Source organism: Alligator mississippiensis, chromosome 13 (assembly GCF_030867095.1).
Source record: "Alligator mississippiensis isolate rAllMis1 chromosome 13, rAllMis1, whole genome shotgun sequence".
Lineage (NCBI taxonomy): Eukaryota > Metazoa > Chordata > Crocodylia > Alligatoridae > Alligator > Alligator mississippiensis.
This window is the reverse complement of record NC_081836.1, coordinates 49,368,716-49,382,054: the sequence shown is the minus strand read 5'-3', so window position 1 is coordinate 49,382,054 and position 13,339 is coordinate 49,368,716. Positions and strand designations below refer to the sequence as shown.

Below are 13,339 nucleotides of genomic sequence, written 5' to 3'. Positions count from 1 at the left end.
TCTGATTGACTTTCTACACTTTCAAAATATGTTGCGTTTATGAAAATACTGTCAGCTTGTTGAAGGTTCAAGGGTTGAATTGTATGACAGATCTAGGTCAGTTCTTAATTTGACACTCAGCAGTCAGGTATGCCCATGCAGCTGTTCATCCACTTGAGACAGACAGCCTTTCTGTTCCTGGATGGGCAGTAGGGCCACCTGGACAAGTCAGGACCCCTCCTTTGCCATGGGGAGACAAATGACAGGAAACAACCCTTTAACACAGCAAGAGAACGTCTTCCCTGTGCCAAAATGTAAAGACCCCTCTCCAGCTAAGATTTATTCTCTGATTCATTGGGCATTTTTCTTTAAAAAAAACAAACAAACCAAAAACCAAACCATTAGTCTCCTTAGCCCTCTCGGGAGGATCAGGGATTTAAAACTAAACAAATAGATACCCAACTCTTTTTTGGAGTGGGGGAAGCAAGAGGAACTTTAGAGGACTATCTCTCCCCCTCTCACATATTTAACCCCTGCCATTTCTGAAGGGGCTTTTTATATAGATTTCTTCCTCTCAGCTGTGTCCATTCCCTCCTGAGTGTCTGTGGCTCTTTCTTGGGCAGAGAGTCTCTGCCTTCCCCTCTTATATCACAAGGACCATTCTGTTATGAAGACACTACAAAATATTGCAAGGTGCTTTACTTCTCATACTTCAGACTTTAATATCAAATCAAGATCAGCTTTTTGTCCTATGCAGTTTCTGCAGAAATGTAGGTAGTTCTTCCCTTTGTGCTTATATTTCAAAATTCTCCAAAATACTACCCTTTGCCTTAATTTCTTTTACTTAATTTTACTGTTGGTGGAAATGGTTGTTTTGTGCATACAAAATTATTTTAAAAATCCTAGATATGAGCGTATATACTATTGAAAATAAAGCAGGAATTCTTTCCTTCATCAGATTTTGCCCATTATCAGGACATTTCCTAGATAATAAAAAATAGCTTTGTTTTTAATTTTTGAAGCTGAAAGAGTGCATTGATTCATAATTTTAAAGATAGGTTAGTTTGGATGCTACTTTGTAGAGGACTATGGAAAGTATTTTCTTCAGTCTATTAAAAATTGAAGGAAGCCTGCAGTTTTATTCCTACTGATTTTTCCCTGTATTTTATAAGGACATTTAAGTTTTCCTCCCCTATATTCCTATTCTGTTTCTTATATGAGGAATGTTTATTCTTATCCCCACATTGTCAAAATAGAAATGTCTTATTTTCTTGGTGGTTTTATATGAAATTTTAAATTTGACTCAGCATTTAAAAAAAAAAAAAAAGCATTGCCTACTTCACTGACTAACGCAGCCTTTTAAACAGAAAAGCCCAACAAAGAAACAAAGCCAGAGCCATAACTTTCTTTGTTTCTTCTTCTTACTGCTAGGTTATTCCAAAGGACTATAAAACGATGACTGCTTTGGCCAAGGCCATCTCCAAGAACGTACTCTTTGCTCACCTTGATGACAATGAAAGAAGGTATGAGGTGCTTTTTGAATTAGTGGAATATGTTACCTGGGCTGAAAGCAAATCCTCTATAAAACCTGAAACATCTTGTATTTCAGCCTAGAACGAACTGTTGGTATTGACATTTCTCTCATCAGATATTGGTATACCTGGGTTATAACCAGTTCCACATACCGCTCATATGGTTGATTAGAAACTAAGACCTTGTCTACACCAGGAGCTTGAGCAGCATTGTGGCAACGGCAGTGTGCTCCATCAGTAGAACAACTCATGTTTGGAACTAACTACACTCTTAAGTACAGATTTTTACTTGTATGAGGCATAAATTAACCATTGTCACAGGCAGTTAAACAGCCTAATTATCAGGACATCCCATTAGGGTGCAACTTCTCAGAGTAATTAGGAGGTCATGAATTTCCCATATATTCTCTTTCCCACACACACGACAGAAATCCAGTATAGTTCTGTTGTAAATCTAGGGCACGCCAGAAACCTATTATGATATGTAAGCAATGGAAATGTATTTTCACTGTCAGGTGCAAACTGAAGGAAAGGGATATTCCAAGGATATTTTAGCAAGGAGGAAAAAAAAAAATCAAACAGAAAAGGAATGTTTAGTTTTTCATGCTCTAACTCAGTATTTAGGATTGCAGGTGACAGCCACAACCTCTCCGCACCATTCCTTAGGTCTCATTTAATTCTATGAGCAAAACTATCCACTGCCCGAGTATGGATATGTGCACATGGGAAGGTTGTACAGGGAGTGCTTCATCTCTCTTGTGCAGTCCACATGACAGCTAGAGAATCTGTTGCTGCAGTCTGAGGAGACCAGGGCTTACCATTTCCTTATACTCTCTTGGGAGCAAATTACCAAGAAATATGGGGACCAAATGGCCCCCTCTCCAAGCTATGGTGCACCTGGTGTAACTCCAGAATAGATTTTCCCCTTAGTGCTGTTCGTATTGCAGCACTCAGCTCTTCACCATCCCCCTTCTGAAGGCAGCAGCTGCATGCCACAATCGAGCCTCATAGTAAGTAGAACAAGCTATCATGCACATCAAAAGCAAGTGAAGCTCTTAGACAGATGTATGCATCATGCTTTCGCCAACTAGGATGTAGTGTACAAAGAGACTGTTTGGTCTTTAAATCTCAATGAATTCACTCTTGACATCGTATCTTGAGGCTGGACTAAAGCAACATCTTGTCAAGTGCTGAGAAGTCAGCAAGCCAAAATATGCTACCCTCATTGGTGCCAATTTGCATCTTACAGACATACAGCTCAGGAAAAGCAGTGGTGTCTGGCTCTGTCTGGGGATCGTTGCATTCTGTCTTCTTTGAAGGAGTGGGGAAAAGGGGAGTACTTCACGTACTCTGCTGTAGTGGTTTATTCTCCTGTAGCAGCTCCTCCCAGTCTGGGAACACTGGATAAGTGACAATTTTTGCTTGATCAGGCCACAGAAAGCAGTTTATAGCCATGACCAAACACAAATGCACAGCTGCAGACAGCTTAAAAATGACCAATCGGATGAAAATCTGACCTTTCATTGCATGAAGTATCAGATGAAGACGTTTAAACAAAATATAGCATCTTCTGTAACTTGTGTCTGTGGAGCTCCCAGCCTGTTGCTGTTTTCAGAAGGATGGGGGAAGGGAGCAGAAGAAGTTCAGTCTGGGGATTTTTTGGCCTCCACTAGAGGGTGGGTCCGGGTGTATTGGACCCCTCCTTCCCGAGTTGGGGGGCTCCAGTTTATCCACCCCACCTGTCAGCACTGGCTGGGGAGCCCCAAGAATGAGCTCCCTTCACTGTCTTTCCTCCCTCCCATTCTGAAAACAGAGAGCCCTGCCTGGAACTAACAGTGAACTTCTGTTTAGGGTGGGCTAACCTTGTAAATCAGAAAGCTTTGCTGAAAATGTTCCAAGTTACAACTGGGAGCTGCACTTCTGTCTGCTCCTATTGTTTCACTTTGGTTGTCATCCCTCCTGTCGAAAAAGGGAAAAAAAATAGAGGTATGGCCTCTTGTACTCATCTTTCTTGTCTGAATCAACTCGGAGTAACCTTTGTTTTAACCTGCTCTGGGGCTAGGAGATCTAGGCGCATCCATTGCCCAGCAGCTGTAGAGGTCTCTTGGCGTGTCTGCATGAGACACTTGCTGTGGAGCCATCTAATTGGCTCCACAGTAAAATGTCACTGTCTATATGTGTGGCTCTATTAGGTTATAGTAGACTAATAAATGCTGCTGCAGGGTAGTCCAGTTAAACGCAAGTACTACTCTGTGGTGACATTGTTTCGTGTACTGCAGTGGATGTGTAGACAATGACAGGTGTGGCTGGGGCATAGGGGTGCTTCAGTGCCAGGCTAGCCAGCAGGCAGCCCCTATACTGAAGTATCCTCGTGCCCCAGCCAGCCCCTCCGCAGCATGTGGAGCATGATTGGAGCAGCCCAGGCTGGCAGAGGACCTGGGGATCAGCCTGTCGGCCCCAGGCTGGTCCGACTTGATTCCACGTGCTGCAGTTCAGCTGGCTGATTAATGAGGGCACTTCAGCACAGGGGCTGCCTTTTGGCTCTGCCCACAGTAAGGCACTCTTGTTCCTTAGCCAGCTCCTCCACAGCACGTGGAGCCCCGTTGGAGCAGCTCTGGGTTGGCAGGCTGACCCCCTGGGTCAGCCAGCCCAAGCTGCTCTGACTGGGCTCCAAGTGCTGCACATAAATAAACTCTGGAGTAATACGCTGTGGAGTTTTTTTGCTCCCAGATGCACATTCAAATGGTATGCCTGGGACCAAAAAACTCCAGAGCAATAATCTCTGGCGTTTATTCTCGTGCATTAATCACACATGTAGACGTACCTTCTGTGTACAGTATCAAGCCATGAGTTATGATAGCATGTTGGAAAACATCCTACATGTATGTTTATTACACATGCTTCAAGTTAGCCATGTGCTCAGCTGTATGCTGCACTGGGATCTAAGATAGTACTGTTCACATTTATGCTCAGGGCATTATTTTGGATGGTCTGTAGTAGCCTGCCTTCCCAAACAAGGCATGATGTAGAACAGGCCCAAGGGCTGATTTCTCAGAGGTATTGACAAATGTTTTTGATTATCTAAAGTGCTGAACAGAAAGCTTTACCTGGAAGGGGACTAAGAGCTCAATCCTGTACCACTGGGCTGGTTTCCAATGACTTGGATGACAGCAGGTTCACATCCGAGGGTGAAATCATGACCCTATTGAAGTCAGTGGCAAAATGCCCATCTATTTCATTGAAGCTTGAATTTCTCCCTGGTTCTCCCTTGGCACAAGAGTGCTAGCCATGATTAGAAGCTACAGCAAGCTCCAAGGAACAGATGGCTTTAAGCCATACACACAACTTATGCTTTATGTACCTCACCCTTAGCCAAGGATCTAGCTTATTATGTACATCTTGAATAGAAAATCTCTCATTTGCATAAAGGTCCCATAGAGCCATTATTGAATTTCCTTTGAATTGACAAAAAAAATTAACAGAATGCATGTTGTTTATACAGTTTTTTAATAAATAATTAAAACTGAATTCCATTTATGGCAGTAACAGATTAGCAAACACACTAGAGTTGACTTTTCTGCCAATTTTAATGAGTGGATTTATCTTACCTCTTTGAGAGCTAAGGGGAAAAAGAGAGACAACTGTATTTTTGTGTGTGCGAATGATAAGTTAAGATTAGTGAGTTGCTACTGACACACAGAGACTAGGGGTATGTTTGCACTATAGACTGACCCTGCTGTTTTAGCCTTTGCTCAGAAAGCCTCAGACTTTGGATCTGGTCTCACTGTCGCAACTGGGGGTTATAGTCAAACCTGGGTCTCGCTCTAGCATGGGCTCCAATCTGCCCACTCTACAGTGAGGATGTTGTTTAGCTTGTGCAGATGAGCTTGTTTGGAAAGTCCTCCACTGCTGTCCTACAATTCCTGAGACTTGTGTGTTACTGCTCTTCTATCCACTTACGTCCCTCTCCCCTCCTTTACACTGAAAGCTACCTTCTGGCTTATATACGTTTGGTTGGCATTTATGCCTTTTTTCCATCTTCTGCTGTTTCAGCTCAAACAGCCTCTGCAGATGCTGTCCCAGCTTAACTTAGCTGGCCAGAGGGGAAAACCAGGTTTCTGGTTGGCCTCTAGTAGAAGCATCCCAAAGAAGCTGATGGAGATAGAATCAAGCAGACAGCTGTCCAGGGCACGGGTTTCTGTTACAAATCATAAATGGTAACTACAGGTAGGGGCAACACCCTGTTCATTTGCTCTTTTGACAAATTTGACTAGGTCTTTTTGTCATGTCAAAGTTTTCCACTGCCTTAAATACCCAGGAATGGTCTAAATTTTAGACTGAGGCCACAGGGAACTTGAACAGCATCAGAGAAGATCTCCAAACAAAGGGGTAAGAGTCAGAAGAATGGACACCAGAAAAAAGCCATACTGCTAGGACAGGGCCTGGAGTAGACTATTTGACTGGATGAGCAAGGAGATATCTCGAGATCTCTTCAGCAATGGACCAAGGAACCAGTGTCGAAAGGCAGAGCTGGGAGAGTTGGACCCATATCCAGGTGAGTGGCACCAACCATCTTTGTTGTTGTTGTTGGGAAAGTTGCAGCCTAAGTGGGAGAAGTTTCTGGGTTGTAACCAATAAGATTCAGTCCATGCAACATATAATGGGATAGCTTTAGTCTCGGTTGTGGACAAGAGGCATCCTGTTTTTCCCCACTCTCCTTTCTCCATAACCCATGTTGCCCAAGGTTTGAACTCATGAAAGAAAAAAAAAAAAAAAGGTCAAAGCTGAAATTGCAGATTTCATGAGCATAGGTGCATATTTTAGCATATCTGTCAGTCTTTGTTGCTCTGTCACCAGTAGACAGACACAGTATTACACCACTACTAGCACTGTGCCATATATCCTAGATTATAAAATGGTTGAATTAAGTGAAGAAATCCTTTGAGGATGGAAATACTTGGCCTTCTACTCAGTCATTTGAGGACCAGCCCTGTTCTTAGAAAGCTACTGCATGCTAATTCCACGTTCTGTTAATGCTTGCCTGAATTTTCCCAGGCATAGATGCTTGAGAATGTTTCTACTGAAGAGACTCATGATAGTCAGTGATAATCCTGGATAGGCTTAGTTTATAATGACTGCCCTGTAGGTTAGAAGTCCTCTCCAGTCCTTCATAAGCTGTTCAGGCAATAGGTGTTGAAAAGTCTCCTTTGACTGGGAAGATGGAATTCTATCACTAGCATGCTAAATTTGCTGTCCCTTTCTTAACATCTTTGAGGGCACTCCATGATGCATTAAAACCAAGTCTGGTAACAGGTCTCTGGTCTGATGACCTTAGTTTCTAACATGGCTAACTCAAGCTATAAGAGCGCATTGTGTAAAGATGGACTTGCACAACGTGAGAAAAAGTGAGAAAAGTATCAATCTGTAGAAATGCCATGGTGCAGACTATTCCAGAGGGGAAAAAGATTCTTTCCTTTTGCTCCATGGACACAAAAAATGACTGGTTCTTTCTTTTCTTCAGCAGGATTTTCAACTTCTCCTGGACTGGAGGTTGCTATCTAGAACTCTGGAGAGAGGACCTGGAATCAGTGTGGCAAAAGGGAAGAGGCTGACAGAAGGAAACCTAGACTGCCCAAGTAGGAGGAAGAGAGGGGAAAAGCCAAGAGGAAGGGAAGTGCAGTTACAGGACCTCAAGCACAACTAGAGGATAACAGAGCAGGACTCCGAGCAGAAACAGGAGCTGTATCATGCAACACCAACTCTAGCATAGTCACCAGTGCCTGCAGCCCCCCACTCCTTGACATATTTTGTAGCCAATGCAGCTACTGGACATTTCAGTGGCTGGGTGGGCTCTGACCTAGATCTTCATTTACTAGAAGGTCTAGGTGTTCCCTGTTTGCTCTATTCTAGTATGTCTTTGTAACCTGTACATCCTGGGGCAGATATCAGATACACTCTGTAGCAGGTTTGGGGTTAATTAGCTCAAACAGTCTTTTAACTATACAAAGTGCTTTATTTTCTGGGCCCACTGCCTCACAGGAAACCTCTTCACCACAAGTCAATACTCAACTTAGCAAAGTCCAGATACTGCATACTCACAGTCCAGAGTCCTCTGTAGCTCCTGGGAAGGTGCCTCCTGCTCCCTGCTGTGATCCCTACACTGCAGGCTTGCTTCCCAGGTTGTCTCAATCTTAGTTCCCCAGAGGTAGTCCTGCTGCTCCCAATTTTACAGCTCTGAGTCTCTTGCCAGCTCCTGAGAGTTTCTGGACCAGTGTTACAGCCACTGCCAAGCAATCCTTTCTCACTCTAGCTCTTGCAGTCCCATCTTTGTTCATCACAGAACCCCCCACCCCCTGGTTCCCTTCCTTGGGAGCCCTTTTAGCTGCCTGGAAGTCAGCTGATTATTTGCCTCAGCTGGTCCAGTTTCCTAGGCAGCCTGTAATCAGACTTTGCTACCTGTAAGTGGGCTGTAGTCCCTGCCCACCTGCAGGCTTCTATAGCCAGGAGGGTGCAGGCTGCTGCAAGCTTTTGCCAGCTGACCTGCTATGCACACCTGACATCCCATTTCACTACCAGTGAGTCTGGACAGCTTCCACTTCAGTTAATGGCACACATTTGCACTGTTGCTCTTTGTGCACAAGCAGCTGGAATGCCTGCAGTGCTTTCCAGAACAATTCTGTTTAGTACTTCATTCATTAATAAGTTGGTTTGCTTATACAAAGCATTGGTGTGTGAGTACTTTCAAAAGAGGGGAGAGTCAAGAAATTGCATGCAGGGCTTTAAATAAAGCATCAAACTCTCTGATAGTCACAGAAAATAACCACTAGCAAACAATAAATAAACCTCTATATCTGCTCTGACAGTATATGATTTCATGCTTCCTCATAATGGTGGAGAACCATTCTGCACCGGGGATCAGGAGGGATGCACAGATTTCCTACATACCCCAAACCTAGAGTGGCTCAAGTAAGACCCTCTGTCATGCCCCTAGCAATCCAACTGGAAAATGTGGGTGACAGTCCCATCCATACAGTCCCATCCTCTTTCCTGCCAGGGGCAGGGGGTCGGACACGATGATCGCTTGTGGTCCCTTCCGACTCTACAATCTATGAATCTATGAATACTGAGACTGCTATGTGGTTGGGAGCTGCTTGTGCAGGTGCTTCTAGGCAGGCTTTGCAGTGCCAGGCATGTATGCTCAGGAGCTTGGGTTTGAGTATGTGACCTGGAATGGACATGCTCCATCTTGAGAAATGGATTTTGTCATAACTACTTGTTCTTAGTTGTCCTGCTGCTGCCACATAAAAATATTTGTTGAACCTCTGGTGATTAGTGGATTTCAAGGTCATTATTTACTGCCATAATATCATGTTTTATTAAAATGCTGGCCCCAGCCCAGCTGTAATGCCTCATCTATGTGGAAGAAACCTAAGACAGGCACCATTCAGAATCAAGATACTCGAGCAACAGGACACCCCAGCTCTGACGTATTCATTATGCATCCTGCAGGCTCATTGCATTTGCAACTTGACTCCTTTGTTAAAAGCAAACACATTGCAGATTCTGCCTGGCTTTTCTACATGTGCTCAATAGGCAGAAATGATATAAAGTTCCCCTTGCTTGCTAGCCTGCACAGAGACCAGAAAGGTTTGTTACTGTTATTTGTGCTGCTGTACTGCCCAGAGAGCACTTTGTGCTAGACACTGTATGGACACAATAGTGGGCTACAGTCCTTGTTTCAAAGAGTGTACACTATAAAACAAGCCCACCAAAGGGTTAGAAGTGAAAGAGAAGCTCAGAGAAATTAAGTGCCCAATAATAGATCAGTGGCAGAATCAGTCACAAGACCAGGTCTAGTGACTCTTAAACTAGAGCTTTAGATACTAGATGACACTGCTTCCCACAGAATGGCAGGGTTTGCTTCCCTACCTACTTGTTTGGGATGAACGGTGTGTCAATGAGGATCCATGATGGGAGGGCAGCTCTGTAGACCTGCTCCTCTTTGCTGCAGGCTGAAGAGCAGAATCCATGCCATGGGGCGAGCAGGTTGCATCCTATAATGGCATGTGGTAACATGCATTTTCTGAGTGCCTTGGGAGACAATCCACTGGCTGGGGAGAGGTGGAAAAAATAAAAACATACATTCCCAAATTTTATATTTGGAGAGGTATTACTTGATCTCACATGTTTGGTGTGACTGCAGTTTTAGTTATGGATCTCAAATTAATCTAGAATATCCTAGCTCTTACACCTTATTGCAATGATTTCAGCTCCCATGATTCCATTTTTTAAACTTTGAAAGCTGACATGGAGCCATTGTCTACTGTACAGTAAAGCTCGCCTATGTTACTGCACTGGCTACAACCCTGTTTAATACAAGAAGGCAGTTCACTGTGGAATTTTCCATAAGGACACTGAAATCATATACCTTTCTTCTTTTAACAGAGGAACAGCGACATGCAAAGATAACCTGAACTTAAAGACATGGCACTTACACTCATGGTCAAATGTAACATGTTCTAGTCTAAAGTGTACAGTGTTGAACCATTCTGACTTTGGGGAGGAATTTCATTTTTCGTGATTCATTTTTTTTTTTAGATAAGGAAAGGATGTTTGCTTTTTTACATGACTGCAAGCCTATCCTTTGAATTCCGCCTGCCAAGAAAGGTGAAGAAAATACTCAAACTGACCTCTTGTAAACTAAACAGTGTTTTTCTTTCTTTGGAGTAATGCCAAGGAATTGTCCAAATAAAATACCAACACTAACTCTCAGACAGTCCAGTTTCTCTTTTTGCTTTATAAATTCTGTTTCAGCATGCTAGTTAAGTACATGCTTAAGTTTGTGCTTAAATTTAAGCCCTAGAATAGTTCCACTGACTTGTCATTGACACCAAATGAACTATTCGCATGCTTACATTAAAGCATGTGCATAAGCTTCTTGCTGAATTGGAGCCTGCCAGTGAACACAGTTTCTTATTCTAAGAAAAGCTGTGGAATTTGGAAGCAGGAACTTTCTGGCAACCAAAATGGAAATGAAATCGAGTGGAATTCCCAGCCACTTGGAAAATAAATTCTCCAATTCCCCGTTCAAGGATTAAAGACTGAATTTATTTTGAATCATATCCATCTTGGTAACCTGCGAAGTATTGTCTTTAATCAAACTTGAATGAGTGTCCTGCACAGAGGAAGCAATCTCTAGGGTTGTTATCCAAAGTCCCTCTCTTAGAAGCCTTCAAGAGATTGTGTCCATTTTAATTTCAGTGCACTGTACAGCAATCTTAACTCCACACAGAATGTGTACAAGGAAAGTCTTTTTGTGATAGCAGTTTTTTGGTCTCGTAGGATAGGTTATACTTCTGACTTATGATATATTCATGTTTTCATTTGCTAAAGACAAGTTTCTCAGTTTTCAGTTTTCTTAAAACTTTTGTTTAACTGAACACTGTCTGCATCTACATGAGACGCTGACTGCACTGTAGCTCGTTCCTACTTTGCAGTAGCGTCATGTGGCACAAAGCGTGATGCGATGCTACAGCACAGTAGTAATGAGCTACTCCTCAGTCTGCAACGCTCCTGTGCACTTACTGCAACGCTCCTGTGCAGTAACTCAGGTTACCAAATGGTCTTTAGTACTTGTATACACAAGTAACAACTGCGCAGTCAGGATCTTGTGTAGATGTAGCCACTATAGCAGACTTGGAGACTTCCTTTCAACTACAGCTGGTGCCATGTCAGAGTTTTAAATTTAAATTATGTATCAATTTTTACCTTAGTGATTTAGTAGAAGGTAGTCTACCACATGCTCATGTAAGATCTTTGCATAAGCAGTTTAAGCAGCGCAGTACTTTACCTGGTAGCCATATAATTGATTAGAGAAAGTGGGCTGGGACATAACATTCATGCATTCATAGGATGAAATCCTTAGCCTAAGCTTAGCACATTGCAGCTGCTGTACAACGATATTTTATTTAAATAAATCTTCTCCTTTGGCAGTCCCTCGCAGTCAAGGATGATTGTCTTTGAATATGTATTTTACATTAAAATAAAAAGCCACTATCTTCCTGCTGTGAAATATCTCTACTGCTGCAGTGTATGTTACTGTGCCTTTGTATACTACTTGCAATTAACTGTCAATAATACCATAAACTTATTACTTGACATTTAGGGGTATAAAATGAAGTGCAAAGGTTGAATAAAGGACTATCCAGTCTTATATCTGCCAGTATTTTGTCTTCATCTTTTGCATCAAAGTGTCTGAAAGCTCGTTGGGAATGGCAGTTTGTCTCTGTGCATCGAAGAACAATGGTTTATTTCAGCTAAAGCTCCTTAAAGCATTGTCTTTTTGCCTTAAGACGGGGCATATGTCAATTGTCAACAGAAACGCTCACTGTAATAATTCTTGTTTTGGGGACTGATTCTTCAGGCTTTTCTAAGCCAGATTTCTTCCAGAGTGACTTTTACCTGTGCCAGGATGGGAAGATCATCTGTGTGTTTGAGGTGCATAGTTGTACATTTAGCCTGGGCTTTTCAAAGGATTTAAGAGAATTAAGCATTTGAATTGATTGAAATATTGTGGGATTTGGACATGTAACTCCCTTAAGTTCTTGTGAAAATCCCAGTCTTAGATTTTGACATTTAGGCATATACATTTTCATTACTGAAAGATGTCTGCTTCGCAATGCAGCCTTGTTGAAAAAAAAAAAAAAAGATTTTCTTCCTGACTTAATAATGCAGGGAGAAAAAGAACCATAATACTAATGGACTGGAAAGTTACTTTAGGAATGGAAGATCTAGTTTAGCAACCATAGAAGCATAACAAACCAGGGCTGGAAAGGACCTCAGGGCCACGTCCAGATGTGCAGGGGTGTGCGCTTGCAGTTGCGCTCCCCTGCACATGTGCTTTGTTGTGGGGGACATTCTCCCACTTTGGGCATACTGCCTTTGCCCAGCCTCTCCTGGCTTCCCGTGTGCTGCAGCAGCAGGGGCACAAATGGAGCAGTAGAGACGCTCTGGCCAGCAGCCAGGGTGTCTCATTGGAGGACCAAACCTCCATTTGTTCCAGCGCATAGTTTTCCTGTGCTCTGCACGGCATTTTTTCCCTGGTGCTTTTTTCAGTACTGGGAAATCCCAGTAGCAGATTTTGCCTCTCCACTGCAAATTTGTTAACATTCCACATGTGCAGTTTGTGACACCGCAAAGAGGTTTGTGGTGCCTCAAACCTCACATGCCTGCATGTCTGGACATGGCACAGGAAGTCATCTAGTTTAACCCCATACTCAAGGCAGGGACACCCATGCCTAAGCCGTCTCAGAGAAAGGATGAGGTCATCTGGGACTTTGCCTGATCTCCATGAAGTCTCAAAGATAGTAGATTCCTTGAGCACTCGAGGATGAATCTCATCTGGCCTGCTGATCTGAAAGCATCCAGCTTATCTAAGTAATCTTTTACCAGTTCTTTTCTTATTCCCAGCTGATTTAGTTGTTCCTCATGCTGCTAACTCTGCTTGTTATCTGGCAGTTGACCTTTTCTGGTGAAAACTGAAGTAAAAAAGACCTTAAACAGTTTGGCTTTCCCACATCATCCATTATTAGAGCTCTCCTTCCGTTCAGAATGGGACCTAAACTTTCCTCGGTCTTCCTCTTACTTTTAATATACTTTCAGAATGCTTTTGTGTTACTTTTTATCATGGGTGACTGGTGCCACCTTAGTTGGGGGGGCATGTGCCCCCCCGCCAGCGACCAGTCAGTGGCCGGGAGGGGGCTCCCCTGTGGTCAATTTTGCCAACTGTGGGGGGGGGTCCCCCATAGCCGATCGTGCTGACCGGGAAG

The 13,339-nt window shown here is 43.1% G+C and overlaps 1 protein-coding gene and 1 long non-coding RNA gene across 3 annotated transcripts in view; both read left to right on the top strand.

Moving 5' to 3' along the window:
• The window catches only part of PRKAR1B (protein kinase cAMP-dependent type I regulatory subunit beta), a 125,010-nt gene that overhangs the window by 25,327 nt on the left and 86,344 nt on the right, over nt 1-13,339 (top strand). For both annotated transcript variants that reach the window (XM_014610778.3, XM_014610779.3), the window contains exon 4: nt 1,411-1,502. In XM_014610778.3, the coding sequence (XP_014466264.1) occupies nt 1,411-1,502 (92 nt within the window). The remainder of the gene's footprint in view (nt 1-1,410; nt 1,503-13,339) is intronic.
• LOC109284932 (uncharacterized) lies at nt 1,514-11,724 on the top strand. The gene is made up of 2 exons (XR_002092557.2): nt 1,514-6,066; nt 7,033-11,724. It is a non-coding gene; the product is annotated as an uncharacterized LOC109284932 (long non-coding RNA).